The following is a 20,228-nucleotide window of genomic DNA, read 5'->3' on the forward strand; positions in this document are numbered from 1 at the left end:
GACTGGCCCACTAGGATACCAGGAAAACTCCCAGTGGGCCCTCATGCTGCTAAACTTTTGGCCTATTTCATGGCCTTTCCCTATTCTATGAGAACAAAGAGGCTAAATAGATGGAATAATAGATTATAGTATGTAAAGAAAACAAATTAGCAGAATAGAGGTTGATTGAGTTGATAAAGAATATTAGTACTGAGAGTGGGCCCCCTGGTCTAAGGTTTTATGGTGGGCCCCTGGTGACCCAGTCCGACACTGGCAAACACAAATATAACTTTAACAATGTAACATTGTAAAATTAAGCACAATTGAAAGTTTAGAATTACATTTTCTTTCACTATGCAAGATTTAGTTTTTGGTCAGAAGACCTCTTTAAAATTAAGGGGGTTACTTATCAAAAGACGAGTTTTAGAGGTTTATTTTTTTACCTCGAATGAACTCAGAACTCGGTGGCTTATAATTTATGAAAAAACTCAAATGGAAATTTGAATTCGGGGTGAAAAACCCAATAACTCTATTTAATCAAGTTTTTAACAAAAAAAAAAAACGCTCGTATTAATCGAGTTTTTGAGCGAAACCCACCAAACAAAACCCAAACTACATAAAGTCAACAAACATCTCTGCCATTGACTTCTACATGACCTGACAGGTCTTAGCTGGAGTATTTTCGAAATCAAGCTATTTCCAGCTTTGGGTTATAATAAATCTCACACAATTTGAGATTTTTTTGAATAAACAAATTTATCCTGAAAATTCGAGTTTTGACTGAAAAATACTAATTCTTCTCGACTCGACTTTTGATAAATAACCCCCTAAATAAGACATAGGTCCCTGTCCACTCAAATAAAAGTAATTTTATACTGTTGTACATCAATTAGTGAATAGTTTAAAAAAATGCAATTGAGGCGCAACACAAATGGTTAGGAAAGATACAAAACAACACACTTGCAGTTATGAAAGAATAGTATAAACCAGAACTTGGAGTAAACCAAATAGGAAGCTAATGGATATAACAAGGAAAGTCATATTCACTGGGGTGTTTTACCCTTGGATCCTGGGCCAGTGCCTCTCTTTGCTGAAAAACACATTGATCCAAGGTACCTTCTTTGGGAGCACTGTGCTACCATCTTTGTATAATTTCCCAATGTTTCCTTGCAACCAACGCATTAATTTGTTTAAAGTATTAAAGAATTAAGACATCATGTTACCTGACCATGTAATGTCTTCATTTGAATTGCTAATGCCCATGTATTGTATTAGCAGATCCCATCTGGTTTATTTGAACATAAGCAGGACCAATTAAAATTATCGTCAAATGTTTTCCTATGAACCCTCTGGAATGTGCTTACAATGGCCTCCATGAACTGTTCACTATTGTAAAAGGAGATGTGGTCAGATGGCATATAGCATGTAATTGGACTACGGCTCTAAGGTCTAGAACATTACTCAGTGTGGATCTCAGAATCATCACTTACTCATTTTTAAGATTCTTTATGCAAACACAAACAAACAGCAGCGCCAATGTAGCTTAAGGGGCCTTGAAGGATATTTTACTCCTTTATTGTCATAAATATGAACAGCTGCTCAGCTATGGGAGGCACAGCCAGAAGCAGGTGCAATTACTGATTTTTTGAGAATAAAGGAGCTGGGGTCTAGTTGTTTTCAGCAGAAATGTAGCTAAATATGAAAATAAAGAAGCATTAGTTCATTGCTACAAAAATGAGCACATACTGTATATACAAAAAGCTTAGATATAACTGTGTGTATGTATATATATATATATATATATATATATATATATATATATATATATATATAAAATCATATCTTAGTTTTGCTTCCAATGACGATTAATTATATCTTAGCTTGGATCACTGTTTAATTTATTTTATTTTTATTACTGTTTTATTATTACAGAGAAAAAGGAAATCATTTTTAAAAATTTGGATTATTTGGATAAAATGGAGTCTATGGGAGACGGTCTTTCCATAATTCAGAGCAATATATATATATTACACAAAAGCCATGAATATCTTGTAAATTATATCCTTATAAACGATGAGTTCTGATGTCATTTCTGTCACATGACATACTGAAACTTGTGTATTATAATAAATAAAGTACCCCAGTTGCAAAATATGAGGATATTAGAAGTTACCTCGGAGTTCTGTCGGCCTCGGAGGGGGAGCTTTTCCCATTTTGTAAAGAAACAGCAGCGACTCCTTTAAAAGTGAGGAATAGAACTTACATTTAAAGCAGCTCAGGTGGTTCTTTATGGTGAGGGCAGTGAGGTGTGGAATATCCTATGATGTTGTGATGGCTGATTCTATTAGCATGACATCTTTGATGGCTTTTTGGAGTGACTTCTTGGGTGATTTCTTGGACAAGCAGGATTATATCTATCATATAGGCACTCAAGAACTGTGTGGTCCTCAGATACCTCTATGGTATTTGTGCACAAAAAAAAACACTTCCCCTGCCACAAAATCCGATGGCCGAAGTGGAGGGTAGGGGGTATCTGGTGCAAATGGTGGGCAGAAGTGGTCACGTGTCATTGTGCGAGCGCTGATGGACGTGAAGAGATCCAGTGCCAAAGGCATCCCCGGACTAAAAAACACCCCTCTGGACAAGCATAATATCCAAGGCTAGATATACAGTTTGATTAGTATAGTATGTGTATATATAGGTATATATATATATGTTAGTTTATCAATAGGTCTGTACATGCACTGGGGCTTATTCAGAGGGGGTTAAAGTTGATAGACTATTTGGGTTTTCAACCCAGATTAATTTTGTAACTATGTATATAACATAATTCTTGGGGTCAGATATAATTTAAAGATTAAGTTTCAGTGCTTCCTGTAAGCCACTAGCACACGTGTTTATAGACATTAAAATGACTTTAAAAGCACGGGAAGCTTATCTAGGTAAAATACTGGCCCTTCTCTTTGTATGTTAGCAGTATATGAATAAGAATTCTAGGTGCCACTTATATAAGTATACAGCTATCTTATTGTAATCATGGTACATTTTGCCTTTGCTGTGCTTCTCCTTGTTTGACACCGGGTCCATCTAGATTACCCATGTGCTGGATGCTGAGTGAAAGAGACGTTTATATGTGTGCTTATACACCCACATAGCGGCTCTCCCTGTATTAATCAGTGTTCCGTGTACGTGTTTTGCATTCATTTCACTTGGATGAACACAGAGGACCTTATCATTGATTCACTCTGTGTTAATGATTGTAGAGTGGCCAGCAACTGATAGGATTTTCCATTGAAGTTACTGTACTGTATACAGTACTTTACTGTGCTTGGAGTGTTGCATAAGCAAAGATGCTGAGAGGCCTTTGCCCAGGGCCCACTAGTACACAAGGGCCTGCCACCAGCCATTTCACTGGTTATACATTTATAATGACAAACCGCTCAGAAAATACAGATCCTGTATTTTTATATATATATATATATATATATATATATATATATATATATATTTTTTTTTTTTTTTTTTTTTTTTTACTTTGAGGAAAAAAAGAAAAGCCTTTTCTTATAAGAACACTGTCTTTATTCCTTGAGGTGTACAGCACAGCTCTAATTAAGATTTATTCACCATGACCACGTGGTATATGAAGGACAGCAGTCCTAGAAACAAATTCGCAGGACAAACACAATAGATCATGTCTAGTACAGGACCTGTCTTCCATGTATGCTTGGGGCCTGGGGTTTTCCGGATAAGGGATCTTTCTGTAATTTGAATCATCATACCTTAAATCAACAAAAAAATCATCTAAACATTAAATAAACCCAATAGGCTGGTTTTGCTTCCAATAAGGATTAATTATATGTTATTGGCTCTATGGGGAGCTACTGTACCTATGTCCATACCTGTAGTAAATGTACTTTAAAGGACACAAGAGAAAATCAGTGTATACAGTTCAGTGAAAAAAATGAGAAAAGCGGATTTACTTTGCCATTTAGCAACATCTGTTACTCTGGCAGTTAAAGGGGTTGTGCACCTTTGAATTAACGTTTAGTATGATGTATAGTGATGGGCGAATAAATTCGCTGGAAATTTGCGAATTTTCCAGTGAAGCGAAATGGGACAAATTTGCCCATCACTAATGATTTAGAGAGTGATATTCTGAGACAATTTGTAATTGGTTTTAATGTTTTATTATTTGTAGTTATTTAGCTTTTTATTCAGCAGCTCCCCAGTTTGCAATTTCAGCCGTCTGTGCTAGGGTCCTGATTACCCTAGCAACCATGCTTTGATTTAAATAAGAGATTGCAATATGAATAGGAGAAGCCTGAATAGAAATAATTAAACAAGTAATAAAACTTGGCACTGACAACACATTTATAGCCTTACAGAGCATTCATTTTTAGATGGGGTCAGTGACCCCCTTTTGAAAATTGGAGTCAGAAGAAGGCAAATAATGAAAAAACTATAAAAAAAATCAATAATGAAGACCAACAAAAACGTTGCTCAGAATTAGCCATTCTATAACATACTAAAAGGGGTAGTTCACCTTCAAACAACCAGTTGTTTTCAGATAGATCACCAGAAATAACGACTTTTTCCAATTACTTTCTATTTTCTATGAGTCACTGTTTTTCTAATATTGAAGTGTAAAGTGTCATTTTTCACATTCTAAAGCAGCTCTGGGAGGGGGGGATGTCGACCCTGTAAACTGTTCTAGATTGATACAGTCAGTTGATACATTTCTTATCTTTGTCCCTGTTGAGCAGAATCTCTGGGTTTCATTACAGGCAGCTGTTAGACTTGATTCAATAGTTGTTAATACTCCAGAGATGCTGCTGAGAAATGTATCAACTCAATGTTGCAAAATTGTAATAGTCTAGAGTCTGCGTCTGAATTACTGAGCTGCCTGACTCAAACACCAGAGACACGAACATTCAACTTTAAATTTAGATTTTGGAAAAACAGTAATAAATAAATAATGGAAAGTAACTGGAAAAAGTCTTTATTTCTGGGGAACAATCTGAAAACAATTGAACTGAGAAAAGTGTTTGGAAGGTGAACCACCCCTTTAAAAAGCCATATAATGCCTGAACCAGTTATCCAGAAAGCCCTGAATAACAGGCTCTCCCATAGACTCCATTTTATCCAAATAATCAAAATTTTTAAAAATGATTTCCCTTTTCTCTATAATAATAAAACTCACATTGTATCCTAACTAAGATATAGATTATCCTTATTGGAAGCAAAACCAGCCTATTGGGTTTATTTAATGTTTAAATGATTTTCAAGTAGACTTAAGGTATGAAGGTACAAATTATGGAAAGATCTGTTATCCAGGAAACCCCATTTCCCAAGCATTCTGGATAACAGGTCCCATACCTGTATCTTCTGTATGTTTCATTGATCAGCCTCTTTCCAGGTTTCAAGTGAGGGTCACTGACTGGCAGCCAAAAATGTGTTGCTCTGTGAGGCTACAATTGTATTGTTACATTTGATTACATATCATTCTGTTCAGGCCCTCTCCTATTCATATTCCAGTCTCTCATTCAAACCACTGCCTGCTGAAATTGGAAACTCAGAATACCACTGTCGACATCATTCCTAGTTCCTCAGTGTCTTCTCATTCAGGGTTGGTTCAAGTGCCATTTGTAGTGTTAATGGAGGAGAAAGAATATTAAAACTCATCTTCAGCTGCAGTCATTGGCAAAATGTTTCTGGTTGGTGACACTGTTAGGAGAACATCATGAACTTTACAATGATTTTCAGCTTAAATATATTACTTGCAATGAGAACATGTAGCCCAACGAGTCAGTGGTAATAATGTTTAGGTATAGATGAGTACGTTTTTTGAATGGCGTGACTTGAACTGGAATCCTACAAAGTTTTGGTGTTCGACAAAGAGCTTTATAAGTCATCCCTCTTGCGATTACTGTACATTATTTAGCAGCTACCGTTGCAAGGAAAGTCGTTTAACTTTTAAACTTGCCACAATATAAAAAAAAACCATACATTTGTAAAATTGGTTTCGGTTTTTCATTTCAATTATTATTTGGACTGAGATGCACAAAACTCTTGGTTTTGTCTAAGGGGCGTATAGTTACAGTTAGGTCCATAAATCTTTGGACAGAGACAACTTTTTTCTAATTTTGGTTCTGTAATTACCACAATGAATTTTAAATGAAACAACTCAGATGCAGTTGAACTGCAGACTTTCAGCTTTAATTCAGTGGGTTGAACAAAAAGATTGCATAAAAATGTGAGGAACTAAAGCCTTTTTTTAACACAATCACTTAATTTCAGGGGCTCAACAGCAATTGGACAATTGACTCAAAGGCTATTTCATGGGCAGGTGTGGGCAATTCCTTCATTATCTCATTTTTAATGAAGCAGATAAAAGCCCTGGAGTTGATTTGGGGGGGGGGGGTGCTTGTATGTGGAAGATTTTGTTGTGAACAGACAACATGGGGTCAAAGGAGCTCTCCATGCAGGTGAAACAAGCCATCCATAAGCTGCAAAAAGAGAAAAAACCCAAACAAAGATTGCTACAATATTAGGAGTGGCAAAATCTAGTTTGGTACATCCTGAGAAAGAAAGCAAGACGTCCATGGAAGACAACAGTGGTGGATGATTGCATAATCATTTCCATTGTGAAGAGAAACCCCTTCACAACAGCCAAACAAGTGAACAACACTCTCCAGGAGGTAGGTGTATCGATATCCAAGTCTACCATAAAGAGAAGACTGCATGAAAGTAAATACAGAGGGTGCACTGCAAGGTGCAAGTCACTCATACGCATCAAGAATAGAAAGGCTAGATTGGACTTTGCTAAAAAACACATCTAAAAAAGCCAGCACAGTTCTGGAAAAATATTCCTTGGACAGATGAAATAAAGATCAACCTCTACCAGAATGATGTCAAGAAAAAAGTATGGAGAAGGGGTGGAACAGCTCATGATCCAAAGCATACCACATCATGTGTAAAACAGCAGTGTGATGGCTTGGGCGTGCATGGCTGCCAGTGGCACTGGGACACTAGTGTTTATCCATGATGTGACACAGGACAGAAGCAGCTAAATGAATTCTGAGGTGTTCAGAGACTGTTGAGCTGCATTGAACAGAGTTGTTTTATTTCAATTTTATTGTGGTAATGTACAGAACCAAAATTAGAAAAAAGTTGTCTCTGTCCAAAGATTTATATCTCTGGGTTATTTTCACTGTTCCAGAGAGGTCTGGCTTATCTCCAGTCTCTTTTTATCTTCAGTCTGGCTATTCCTGTACTCTAGACCTCTTCTTAGGAGTTGCTTTTACAGGGTTCCTAAAACTCTTAACAGCAGCTGTTCAGGGCTGAAATCATTTGGTAGTTGCTGGAAGTTGCACAGGATAAAAGATCGACTGATTGTGTGTAGGCATTTAGTTGTGACAGGTAATTTTCAATATGTATAGACTTCCTGCTCAGGGATTAAGCATGCATTGTGTAGGTGTCTGAGTATTTCCATAGTCAATTAGGATCTATGAGTCAGCTCAGACTCACTGCAGCCTTTCTTCTGCAGAACAAATGAATAACCCTGTATTGTTTATAGAGAGCATATCAGGTTCTCATTTGCTCTGCTGAAGGAAGAGTCCGAACAGTAAGAACTGAATCCTTCGCAAAAGATTCGGCCGAATATGCATATGCAAATTAGGGGTGGGAAGGGAGAAACTTTTTTTACTTCCTTGTTTTGTGACAAAAAGTCACGTTATTTCGCTCCCCCTAATTTGCATAAGCAAATTAGGATTCGATTTGGTTCAGACGGGCAGAAGGATTCGGCCGAATCTGAATCCTGCTGAAAAAGGTCCAATTCTGGCAAAATCCCGAATTTGGTGCATCCCTACTTTAAAGCCATACCTTTTTTTTTTTGTTTAACTATCCCAAAAAGAGAGTACATACCACCTATGTGCAGCTTCATTCTTCCACTATATATGCACTCAAACACAACATACAGGTATCGGACTGGTTATCCAGAATGCTTGGGACCTGGGATTTGGATCTTCATACCTACTAGGAAATCATTTAAACATTAAATAAACCCAATAGGCGGTCTTTGCTTCAAATAAGGATTTATTATATCTTAGTTTGGATCACGTGCAAGGTACTGTTTTATTAATACAAAATTATTAATAAAAGGAAATCATTTTTAAAAATCTGGATTATTTTTATAAAATGGAGTCTATGGGAGATTGGCTTTCCGTACTTCAGAACTTTCTAAATAACGGTTCCTGGATAAAAGATCGTATACCTGTATAACTATGCAGCCTGATTTACCTGGATATACTGCTGCCCATGTTATATATGGCTACATATAGTTTTAATGGCGAACAACTGGGATATTTGCAAACAGGATTGTCTAATAGGTTTTGGGCATTACATACTATTGCAGTGATCCCCAACCTGTAGCTCGTGAGCAACATGTTGCTCTTTGACCTCTTGGATCTTGCTCCCAGTGGCCTTCAAGCATGTGATTCATTTTGAATTTCTGGTTTAAAGGCAAGCTTTAGTTGCATAAAAAAACCTGTATACTGCCAAACAGAGCCTCCTGTTGGGCCTCACAAAGGGGTTACCAATACCAAATCACAGATCTTATTTGGAAGCCCGGGAAATTTTTGTAGCTTGTGTTGCTCTCCAACTTTATTTTATACTTGAGTGTGGCTCATGGGTAAAAAATGTTGGGTACCCCTGTACTATTATAACATTTGTTTCCAGTTCTGCAGACAAAGTGGGCAGTTTCTAGGTATTTCCTGCTATTAAGCTGCCCAGTGCTCATTTGTCAGTGCATTAATGAAATCCAGCCACCAGGCCAAATGGAAAATTATTCACAGGTAGGATAGAGTGGTGCAGGGACAACAGAAGACACACAAAACTAATAAAAAAAATACTGAAAACAGGGATTTATAGGAAAGCACACCCATTATCCGGAAATCCGGAAAGGCATTCTCCCATAGACTCCATTATAATCAAATAATCCAAATTTTAAAAATGTATTTCCTTTTTCTCTCTAATAATAATAAAACAGTACCTTGTACTCGATCCAAACTAAGATTTAATTAATTGTTATCGGAAGCAGAACCAGCCTATTGGGTTTATTTAATGTTTACATGATTTTCTAGTAGACTTAAGGTATGAACATCCAAATTACCGAAAAGGTCTGTTATCAGGAAAACCCCAGGTCCCGAGCATTCTGGATAACAGGTCCCATACCTGTGTTAACTGACAAACCTGTCACAGTAGCTCTAAGACAAATTCTGAATACAAAATATTATTGCTTTATAAAAGCAATGTTTATTAAAAATTTTACAGATGACTTTATTGCTTTTTTCTTTAAAGTGAACATTTCTTTGAAAAATTAAATACCTAAAGCACCTTTATGGTGTTCTTTGAAACCACAAAGCAAGGCAGGCAATTAATTGGGAATATGGGGGGAAAAAAAAAAAGAAAAAAAAGAGTAAAGAAGGAATGTGAGCCCTTAATAAAGGGGAACTATCATAAAAATGTAATATGAGCTATATGAATCAGAGGCTGACTCTTGATTTCAGTAACGTTACAGAAATCTTTAATGGATGATATTTATGAAGTTTCTTATTTCCATGAGATGAAGTTCATATTAAATTGTATTTTTCCTGATAGTTCCCCTTTACATATTCAGCAACCTCAGTCCATGCAGCTGTTTTCTACCAAATACTGGCATCATGCTCAAACGCAGAAGTGGAGATATCCATAACAGTACTGATTCTGCATATGTATTAAATTCTGCCACTTGCACTGCTCTGTATAAACGTTTAATAGCTCAGTAGACATGGGTCTATATCTTTCCCTTCAGCTGCTCCCCTTTTTATATTCTTCTTGGCAGATTCAGTCATGTACAACACACAAATACCTAAAGAAGCAACTCAGTCAATCAGTTTTCCATGGCAACATGAATTAAAAAAAAAAAAAAAAAAGTCATATCAGATTTTTGTCCATTCTACTGCTGGGAGTCTCTCTGTATGAATGTTCTATTTTCTATGCGGCGAAATACTGCCAAAAAGTTCTGTCCTTTGTTTCTCTGGACCTTTTTTCCTTCTTCCGTAGAAGTACCCAGTTTATCCACAATAATATCGCTGACCTGCAGACACAACATGAGTTAGACATAATGCCAATATAAAATGTAGGAGGACACGGCAGTAAAGTTTAGCTATGATTCTTCTTACCAGCTCTTCCTTTTCAACTCGCTCAAACAGAGGATGCTCAGTGAAATGTTTCACCATCCACTCGTGAACCTCTTCAACGTCCGTTATAGTGTACACCATACCCTGAAAATAGAACAGATTTCAACACCAGGCTATCAAATCTGCTAGCCAAAGCTCCAGCTTATTTGTATATGAAGAAACATAACATTATCCTAATAATGTGTTTTTCTATAGTGGTTTTGGTCTGCCAAAAAAACCTTGTGGATATCTTCTTGTGGATAACCTGTCCTTGTGGATATCTTCTTATAACTTAAAGTTGATCACTCACTGATTAGGTGGGAATGATCCCTCAGTGCTGCTACAGGCACAAAAACAGTTTTGAGAGCATATGGATTATATTAATATTTTTTGCAAATTAATTTTGTTTCATTTTTGCTTGGGATGCCTAGAAAACATTTTTTTAATGTGCTGCACATTTATGTAGAAAATCTTAGATCTTTATGCAGAAGTCATGTTCCACACCTGCAATGCGCCATTATTATGTCATGTTTAAAATGATATTTGTTAATGGTGGGGTGATTGTGCTGGTAAAGGCGCTATGTGCAGGCAAGTTCTTATAAACAGCATGCACAGCCAATGAGAAAGACAACTGAGCGCTGGGCCCCCACAAAAAAGTCTTTGGAGAGGCCCATGCACACAGCACGATCTGCTTCAACTATAGTTACACCATTGTCTTTAGTGTCAAACATTTCACGTGGGGGCACATTTACTAAGCTCGAGTGAAGGATTTGAATGAAAAAAAGTTTGAATTTTCGAAGATTTTTTTGGGGTACTTTGACCATCAAATAGGCTACTTCGACTAAGACTTCGAATCGAATGATTCAAACTAACAATCGTTTAACTATTCGAAAGTCGAAGTACTGTCTCTTTAAAAAAAACCTTCCCCATTACTTTTTAAGGGTTTTTTGATCGAAGGAAAATCGTTCGTTCGATGGATTAAAATCCTTAGAATCGGTCGATTCGATCAAAGTATTTGCGGCAGGGCAGCCATCAGGGGGGGACAGAGAGGAGAGTTGTAGGGGGCCCGAGGGTAAGGGGGGCCCCCGGCCACGCCATACTTACTTGATTAGCTGGCCCCCCATCTTTCTGAGAGCTGCTGACTTCAGGAAGGCATGGACGTTTAAGGGGCCCTGGCCACCAATTTTCTTATAATATGGGGGGGGGGCCCTGGCCACCAATTTTTTCTTCTTCTCCTAGCCACCAATATTTTTTAATATGTTTTTATTAACATGTGGGAACCCTAGCCACCAATAATTTTTTTTGTTTTTTTACTGTGTGGTGGGGAGGGCGGACCTGTAGGTGGGGCTTGTGGTGGGCGCAGACCAAGGGGCCCAGGAAATTTTGTCTTACGGGGCCCTGCGATTTCTGATGGCGGTCCCCATTTGTGGTAAATAACTTTGACTTCGATATTCAAAGTCGAAGGATTTTACTTAGATGGTCGAATATCGAGGGTTAATTAACCCTCGATATTCGACCCTTAGTAAATGTGCCCCTAAATATTCATTCTCCCAAAACATCACACTGGCCTTCAGTTTAAACTGCCAGCTAATGATCAAAGCACACCAGGGGAAGCCACTGCACAAGAGGAAGATTTGAAACGAGAAAGATTTGAACGAAACAATACGAGCAACACCTTATAACAAGCTATGGATTATAATGCAAATAGAAAGCATACAGTCAACTGTCAATTATACTATTAGACAAATACAACTAAAAAGGTAAGTGGTCCTTTAACAGGGTGGTTCACCTTTAAATAGGGCATTATAGGGCTTTTTAAAGTTAGTTTGTTATAGAATGGCTGATTCTGAGCAACTTTGCAATTGGTCTTCATTGTTTATTTTTGATAGTTTTATCATTATAAGCCATCTTCTTCCGACTCTTTCAAGTTTTCTAAAAACAAACGTCCTGTCCATATACACATTCTAGTCTCTTATTCAAATCAATGCATAGCTGCTAGGGTAAGTTGAACCCTAGCAACCAGCTGAAATTGAAAAAACTGGAGAGTTGCTAAATAAAAAGCTAAATAACGCAAAAACAACACATAATACAAAATGCAAATTGTCTGAGAATATCACTTTATACATCATACCAACAGTTAATTCAAAGGTGAACACCCCCTTTAAGAGGCAGACCATATACTTACCCCAACACGTAGCGCATAGGAATATTCTGCCAGTAGAGTAGGACTAATGATCCTCCACTTGTGCTTTGTCTTCTTGAAGTGAGGATCAGGGAACAGAAAGAACATCTTGCTCAGCTAGTAAGAAAAAGATGGAGTGATTTTTTTTATTTTCCTTTAGATCTGCCACCTGATTACATAGCACATTCTTATGATAGCCGCAAACAAGTAGCTATGACCTTACAAAATGCACATTTTTCTCAGGAGACCCAGATTAGGACCGACAATTGTTTTAGTGACCCAATGATTGTCTTTTAATCTGTTAAACAACTTGGTTTAAACAATATTTTCTATAACAGGATATTTTACTATATTCAGGGGAATCATGGTGACCCACCTCAGTTGTGACTCTGCAAACCAATTACCCGTTATCTCATATTGCTGCCATAAAGCAAGAGAAGGTTGTCCGTTTGCCATAGTCAAGAGTACCACATAATGGATTATGGATACACTTCCAGTTAAAGAGAGGCAGAACGGCAATACACAATTCAATAACCACCAGAAATGAATTGCTAATTGTACTAGAACAGCTGCATCTTCCTTTCATCAGCTTCAATACACATGAAACCTACTGAAAAATAATAATAATAAAAAAAAAAAAAGATAAGCCCTGGGCTATTAGCAGAAGTAATCCAGCAAGTATGATTATACTACACAATGTTCATCAGGAAAGGGCTTAAACAAACAGCAGGATGAAGTTTGGCCATATTACACTAATTTCCGTGGTGCAAACTCCATGGTGTTATGGCAAGACACTTGGTAACTGGCTCTTTAGTGCAGAGTCTCCCCCGTCCCAGTAGGATTCTAGGTTACACCTGCTGGTGATCCCACTAAAATAACTTTCACACAATATTCACTACATAGAATACAGTATTTTTATTAAGGTAAATAAACATGGTGGGCATATTTACAGACTGGGAATTTCAGAGCATCAAAAAAAAACAAAAAAAAAAAAACAAACCATTATGTTATTAGCTCTAATATACCACCCTGCACTGAATAATTAAGATTAACACCACGCAATAATTTGTGGGCTTAAAGGAGAACGATCGTGAAAATGAAAATTTAATATAAGCTTCAGCATACTGAAATAAGAAACTCTCTAAATACAACCAACAAAAAATTCTGCATGGTTTCTGAAATAATCGAATTCTCTTCATTCTGTTTTCATGCAGGAGTTGGGTGTCCGATATTCATTGACAGTTAGATCAAATATATAGTTTGGGGGGTGCTCCTTTTGCCTAGAAGATGTATTAGAGCTCACTCTTAAAATCACCAGAAATCCTCTCTCTCTCTCTCTAAATGCAGTATTTCTGCAAAAGACAGTTATTTTGTTACATTTTGTTTGTACTGGAATATGTTATTTGTGTGAGCTCTAATTCATCTGCTAGGAAAGGAGACTCCCTATAAGATATATTGGATCTAACTGTCAATGACACCCAACTGCTGCAACAAGATCTAACAAGATCCATTAACTCAATAGTAACCAAACATCCCCACAGCCTCTTTATATGCCATTTTAATTTAATGTATATCCTTACATTTCCGTCAAGCGCTAACAAATTAACTGTCACTCTTTGGGCAAGTCCAACATATGAAAGTGCAAAATAACTAGTCCCTTGGAGGATACTTTAGTAACACCCCCTGCAGGTTCCTCCAGATGAGCTTTCTCATGGGGTTGTGCCAGGTATGTTCCAGATGTTTCAGGCAAGAGCAGAGAGATCATCTTGCTACTTCTCTCGCATGGCTACAGAGAACACTGTGGCTCTGACTCTATACCAGCCCTCTGAAAATATAGGCTTTCCCTCTTCAGACTCCATAGATCTCTCTGATGCAGCTAGGCAACTGCAGGAAATATAGTGGAGTACATAGCGTTCACTGGGCAAGGACTTTGAGGATCACAGGGGACAGCTTTGGTAGGTGGAAAAAACCAACACTGAGATATCACCTCTTCCCAAAAGTATATGTTTAAATTCTTGTAGAGGGATTTCTAAGCTCACAGTGTTCTAAATGATATATGGCATCTTTGGAAAACAGCATTCAAAAGAAAGAAAAGACAATCTGTGGTCGAAAAACAAAGGAAAATAAGAGAGACTGGCAAACATGGAGAAGGAAATCCTAACCAAATGCATTTTAGCCAACCACACAACTGCAGAAATCAAAACGTATCTATGATATACCATACCGATTCCTGCAAATTGTCACAAGAGCCTTACAAGGCTACAAAGCTACTACTGCCCCCAAAAAAATGGAGAAAGGAAAGAACTGCAGTGATAACTACAAAAGACTACCCTGTATGTTATGAATAACCTATGGATTATATCCCTCACGGTCATCACTTGCTTAACCGTATATGTTAAAAGTTGTGTATTATAAAGAATCAATGTACCCTTCCCTTTAAAACAGAGGTCTCCTTTTTTACGTTAGCCACATTCAATTGTGAAAAGATTTGGTGAGCAACACAAACTGAAAAAAAGTTTCTGGAGGTGCCAAATAAGGGCTGTGATCCTATGTTGACGGAGTCTAAAGGAGGCTCTGTTTGACAGTACACCTAGTTTTTATGCAATTAAATCTTCCCTCCCAATCCTGGAATTTAAAAATAAGCACCTGCTTTGAGGCCACTGGGAGCAACAGCCATGGGGTTGGTGAGCAACATGTTACTCGCAAGCCACTGAGTGGGGACCACTTCTTTAAAACATAAGGTTGTCAGGGGTCACATATAAAGCCCCTCTGACTTCTAATAAATGTATATTTTAAAGTAGGGGGTACTTTATAATCCATACAATCACTAGCACACAAGACAATGGACAAAATGGCAGTTATTCATTAAAATCCAAATGTCTAATTTTTTAAGGAAAAAAAAACCCAGTGATTTATTATACCCCGATGCTGCAAAAAGCCTGATTTAAAAAATCTGCCATCTCAGACCTGTAGATGTCCTGTATAAGTCAAAGTGAGAGACACTTATCTCGATTTAAAGTTTTCGTGATCTGTGCACGGTTTAGTAAATTTTTCTGGGTTTTCAGCAAAAACTTTTTGGCAATTTTGGAAAAAGCTGAAAAATTTGATTGATTAGGGGAAAAAGCCAGAAAAATCCAGGCAATTACGGTTTTCGATCGATTTTAACGAGTTTTTCCGTGATCCAATTAAATCAAGTTCGTTATTAATAAATAAGCTAAAATCTGGCATGGGAGTTTGGTCATGGTTTCTTTTTTAAATAAAATATGAGATTTTGTAAATAAACCCCTAGGTGTGGCTATCTCCATTTGCTTATCTTTATTACATTATGTTATATTACATTACCTTATATTATATATATTTGCAGAATATTCCCAGGAGACTAAACGGTCACGGACATAAAAAAAAATGTCTAGTTTCATTACATCTAAACATTCATACCTGGCCTTTCTTGAAGAAGTTGGGAAGGTACTTCATGGCGTTGCTTCGAATGCAAGCAATATTCTGATACTGACCCAGATGGGAAGCTCTCAGAGATTTAATCCTGTCCTGCACATAATCCGAAACCTTCACTCGGATCTCCAGTCCCAGCATAAGCGTGTTTGGGAATAGAGGTGATAACGCAACTGCAAACAAGAAAACAGATGTTCACCACCTTAGAACTACTGCAAATGCAGAATTTCATTAATACTGTATGTACTGCTATACAGGCATGTTAATTGACTAACAATGATAAACATTCACTCACTATACTTTACAAAAAAAAATACCTATATGTTTTTACTTTGACACAGAAATTATTTAACTTTATGATCTGCAGCTCTCCAATTCGGGTCCTACTTTTATAAGCAGTCAGCCAGTGGTTTCAATGACACACTGAAGAGATAGAGGATTTGAACATAAAAAAAAAAAATCTATTAAAATCTCGCCTCAGAACAAACCTGCAGTTAGCTTCTTGGTCATTGTTGACCCTTACAACCTAGATACCGATTTAAGTTAAGGACAAGCAGAAGACCATGTCAAACAATTAAAAAAAAAAAACTAGAAAAAGATAACCAACTGCATATATTGCCTTGTTCTAGAATATCACTAAAACCAACAAGGATTTTGTACTGGTTAGTTTTTTTTGTCAAACAATCCTCTTTGATTTATTTGGATAAAGTGTTATGGAAAATATGCAGATCAATATACTGGCAAACCCTCAGTTTTATTACACTGTAATATGATTTTAGTATGCGATTCCTGGCAACAGCAAATGATCAGGTTTACAAAACCAATTGATACCACTGCTATACCTAAAACACAAAAAAGTGATGTCTGTACCTAGCAGCCCGCCATATCCACAGCCGACATCGGCAAACTCCACCTGATGCTGTTCCTTTCTCTCTTGTAAATCCTTTGCATCGTCATGGGCACAATCTGGTACCAAGGGCTTGAAAAATTCAGGATAGTATTCTGACCAATCCATTACTTCAGGTTTCACTGGGCTATGAAAAATAATACACTGTTACAGAAAGCAATAAAGCAACATATTGGCAGTCAAAGCCAGAGACCTAGATACACTACTTGTGAAAGGGTGGGTAACACTAGGAAATGACAAAAACATTTATATACAACGTTTCAATCTGCATTTTTAAAAAATTTTCACCATTGTTACAACGGGACATTTTAACTAGAAATACTTATTATACCTTTTTCCCCACAGTCCACTCTCCATTATGGTAAGAAGGAAACCATAATATTCACTGGGAGCTGAAAGGACCCCCTGTCCACCCACATAGTGTTACCCGGGGCCAACTCCTAATTTAGGGTTGACACCCGGTTTTGACCTGAACAGTTCGGTTTTTCTAAGGCCTTTTCGGGTCTCAACTTTCTGTTCGTTTTTCAGCTTTATGAAACCCAAACAATAATCTGGCCAATAAATAAAAACATTTAAATTCAAAGATACTCAATTTAACATGGCTTAGTTATTATCAAGTACAGTTAATTTCTTATTACAGACAAAAAGCAAGTCATAGTTACATAGTTAAGCTGGGTTGAAAAAAGACCAATGTCCAATCAATCAAAAATAAGCAAGTGTTTTTCTTAAATTAGCATTTCTGTATTTCAGAATACCCGATTCTTGATACCCGATTTCTGTATAATGGATCCCAAAATATTCAGAAGACTAAACAGATATTGAGCCACTTGCATCTAAGTAATGTCACAACAGTGACATCATTGTGCCTTCCTCTGATGTCATCATGCCTACCCCCAACGCTATCTGCCTTGCTCCCTGTTCGGGTTTAGCCTCTGGCAAAGGTGGCAACCCTACTCCTAATATAGGCAGTTGTACTGAGGCACACAGATATCAGCAATTAGCCCAAAACTTGCACCTGTCAGCAGTCCCAGAATTCAACACTGCAGTCGGGGGCATCCTGGTAATTATACCCCAAACCAGCCAGAAGCTGAAATAAAGGAGACAATTCAAATGCATGGCCCCTTTAAATATACCTGGCAAGACTCATTTTAATTTCTGACAAAAACAATCTCTTCTCCCCTGTGACACTCACTATTGGAACGTATGATCAGCCATTGGGTTAGAGTGGGCTCTCTGCCTGTAATAACGCTTCTGGGGAAGTGTCACCGCTACACCGCGGTCGGAAGCCATTGCCTGGGTATCAGCCATGGTTCTACAGCCTCTAAGCAGCCACTCTTCTCAAGCTAGGCGCTGAAACAGCATGGCATGTAGGAGGTTGTGACGTCATACACATGCGACCAACAATTGAGCGGCTGCGCTTCAAGCGCCTCTCCCCGCATTCCCACAAAGGACCAGCCTGACATGCAGCACCACGTGACAAACTAGTGGGAGGAGCTGCTCCTGACCATCCTGAAGGAAGAGTGGGAAATATGAATGTAGAATTGTGTGACGGAACGGATGTAGTAGTATATCTGTGGCAAGAGGAGTGTAGCAACTGGTGCTGTTCAACAATATCCTGTAAACACTTCAATACAAAAATCTGTAAAGAAACACTAAATCAGTGTACAGAGTACTGCCTGGCTAGCACACATACACTTCATAATTGATGAGTCTCTTATAACACAGAAATAGAAACAGTAGGGAAACAACAATTATGACAAACATAAGATGTTACTGGGCCCCACAGCAAATTCAATTTAGGACCCCTAAAATATCCAGATGTCCTGTTTATGGCTGGACTGGGATTAAAAGCAGCCCACATATACATGTGCAACATTGGCGACCGGCCCCCCCTACAAGTAAAAGAAAAAAAAAATATTGGTGGTCAGAGCCCCCCAGAAATCTAAAATAAACATTAGTGGCCAGTCTCCACCAAGCATGATAAAAAACATTGGAGGCCAGCTCCCATGAAGTTAAAAAAAAACACCAGGCTGGCCCCACAAGTTAAAAGAAAAAATGTGGCAGTCCCCCCAGGTTACAAAAACAATGGCGTCCAGGGCTCTCCCCCCCATAAAAGTTAATGGTGGCCAGTGGAAAGTTACCTTTCCACTCTAAAAAGAGTGCCACTCTGCGGCTTCTGCAGCTCCTGCATCTAGGGTTGCCACCTAGCCGGTATTTTACCGGCCTGGCTGGTAAAAATGATGGTTGATCCCAATGGTATTAATAGGGAAAAAGGATAAATATATAGGAAGGCCGGTATTTTTTTCAGGAAAAGGTGACAACCCTACCTGCATCTGACTTCTATTTGGGGGTCCTGGCTTCAGCTTCCCCACCACACTTAACTATAAATGAAGCGGCCCATCAGCATTTGCCCCAACAGCCAGATTGCCAGTGTGGGCCCGGTCCTGTTTTAGAAATATATATATATATATATAAATATATATATATATATATATATATAAATTGCACATTAATTGGTGCCTCATTGGGTGCCCTGTACCTCTTGGGCCCCCTTCCTCTGTAGTTACACCCCTGCTTTTTATGCTCTAATGAGCATTTTTAAACATTGCTGATGTATTTCATCTAATGGTGAAGCACCTGAAACTTCTCAGTAGTAGAGCATCTTTAGGCGAACAGTAATAGAGCTGCCCATGGCCAACAACCTAAGGATATTTTAGCTGTCATTAGTATGAACCATTTATATTGCAGTGGTTTTGACAAAGTCTTCCTTCAAAATATTGTAATTTTACATATATAGGAACCCTAACGCAGCTCTCTTAGACCTACTATATTGTGCTGAGTACTGATTGAACTAGCTGGGGTTGCCACCTTTTTTGGAAAAAATATATATATTTAGATTTTTTCCATATTAACAATATTGGGGTCAAGCATTTTTACCGGTCAGGCAGGTAAAATACTGGCCAGGCAGCAACCCTAAAAGAAGATAGAGTATGGGATCCTTCGGGGCAGCCTTCTCCTTCCCACAACATTCTAACCACTCTTGTACAAACCAGCTAGAATGTACAGGATACATACTGATTTTCATACAAAGCATCCAATAACTGATACAAGAGATAAATATTTTTATTCATATAGTGTTGTCGATATATTAATGGTGTAGCCCAAATATTGAAATAAAACAAGCACGCCTTCTTCCTGTGATATGTTTGAGTATGGACAAACATAGGCGAATATAATATTTCTTTCCTTTCACATTTGCCCCAGGTATCCTGTAACTGTGTTACCTAATCTTAATAAATGCCTACTGGCGTCTCCCATTGCTCTCCTTTACTGTTATTATTCTACATCTACATGGAGAATGTGAGGGGGAATCCCCTAGCACTTTTATGCCATTTCTCACACTGCATCAATAACACCCACTATATAAGGTGCCATGATGAACAGTAAAGTCTTGTGCAGTGCTGCAACACTACTTAACCCCTGCACCTCCACA

At 37.9% G+C, this 20,228-nt stretch overlaps 1 protein-coding gene across 3 annotated transcripts; it reads right to left on the reverse strand.

The window, feature by feature from the left end:
* Positions 1-9,271: 9,271 nt before the first annotated feature.
* mettl1.L (methyltransferase like 1 L homeolog) lies at positions 9,272-18,138 on the reverse strand. 3 transcript variants are annotated; one of them, XM_018244972.2, is made up of 6 exons: positions 17,869-17,991; positions 16,699-16,862; positions 15,817-16,001; positions 12,382-12,495; positions 10,200-10,301; positions 9,272-10,114 (listed from the first exon to the last, which is right to left on the reverse strand). In XM_018244972.2, the coding sequence occupies exons 1-6, from the start codon at positions 17,880-17,882 to the stop codon at positions 9,974-9,976; spliced, it is 720 nt and encodes a 239-aa protein (XP_018100461.1). In that variant the 5' UTR covers positions 17,883-17,991; the 3' UTR covers positions 9,272-9,973.
* Between the last annotated feature and the right edge of the window lie 2,090 nt (positions 18,139-20,228).

This window comes from Xenopus laevis, chromosome 2L, assembly GCF_017654675.1.
Source record: "Xenopus laevis strain J_2021 chromosome 2L, Xenopus_laevis_v10.1, whole genome shotgun sequence".
Taxonomy (NCBI): Eukaryota; Metazoa; Chordata; class Amphibia; order Anura; family Pipidae; genus Xenopus; species Xenopus laevis.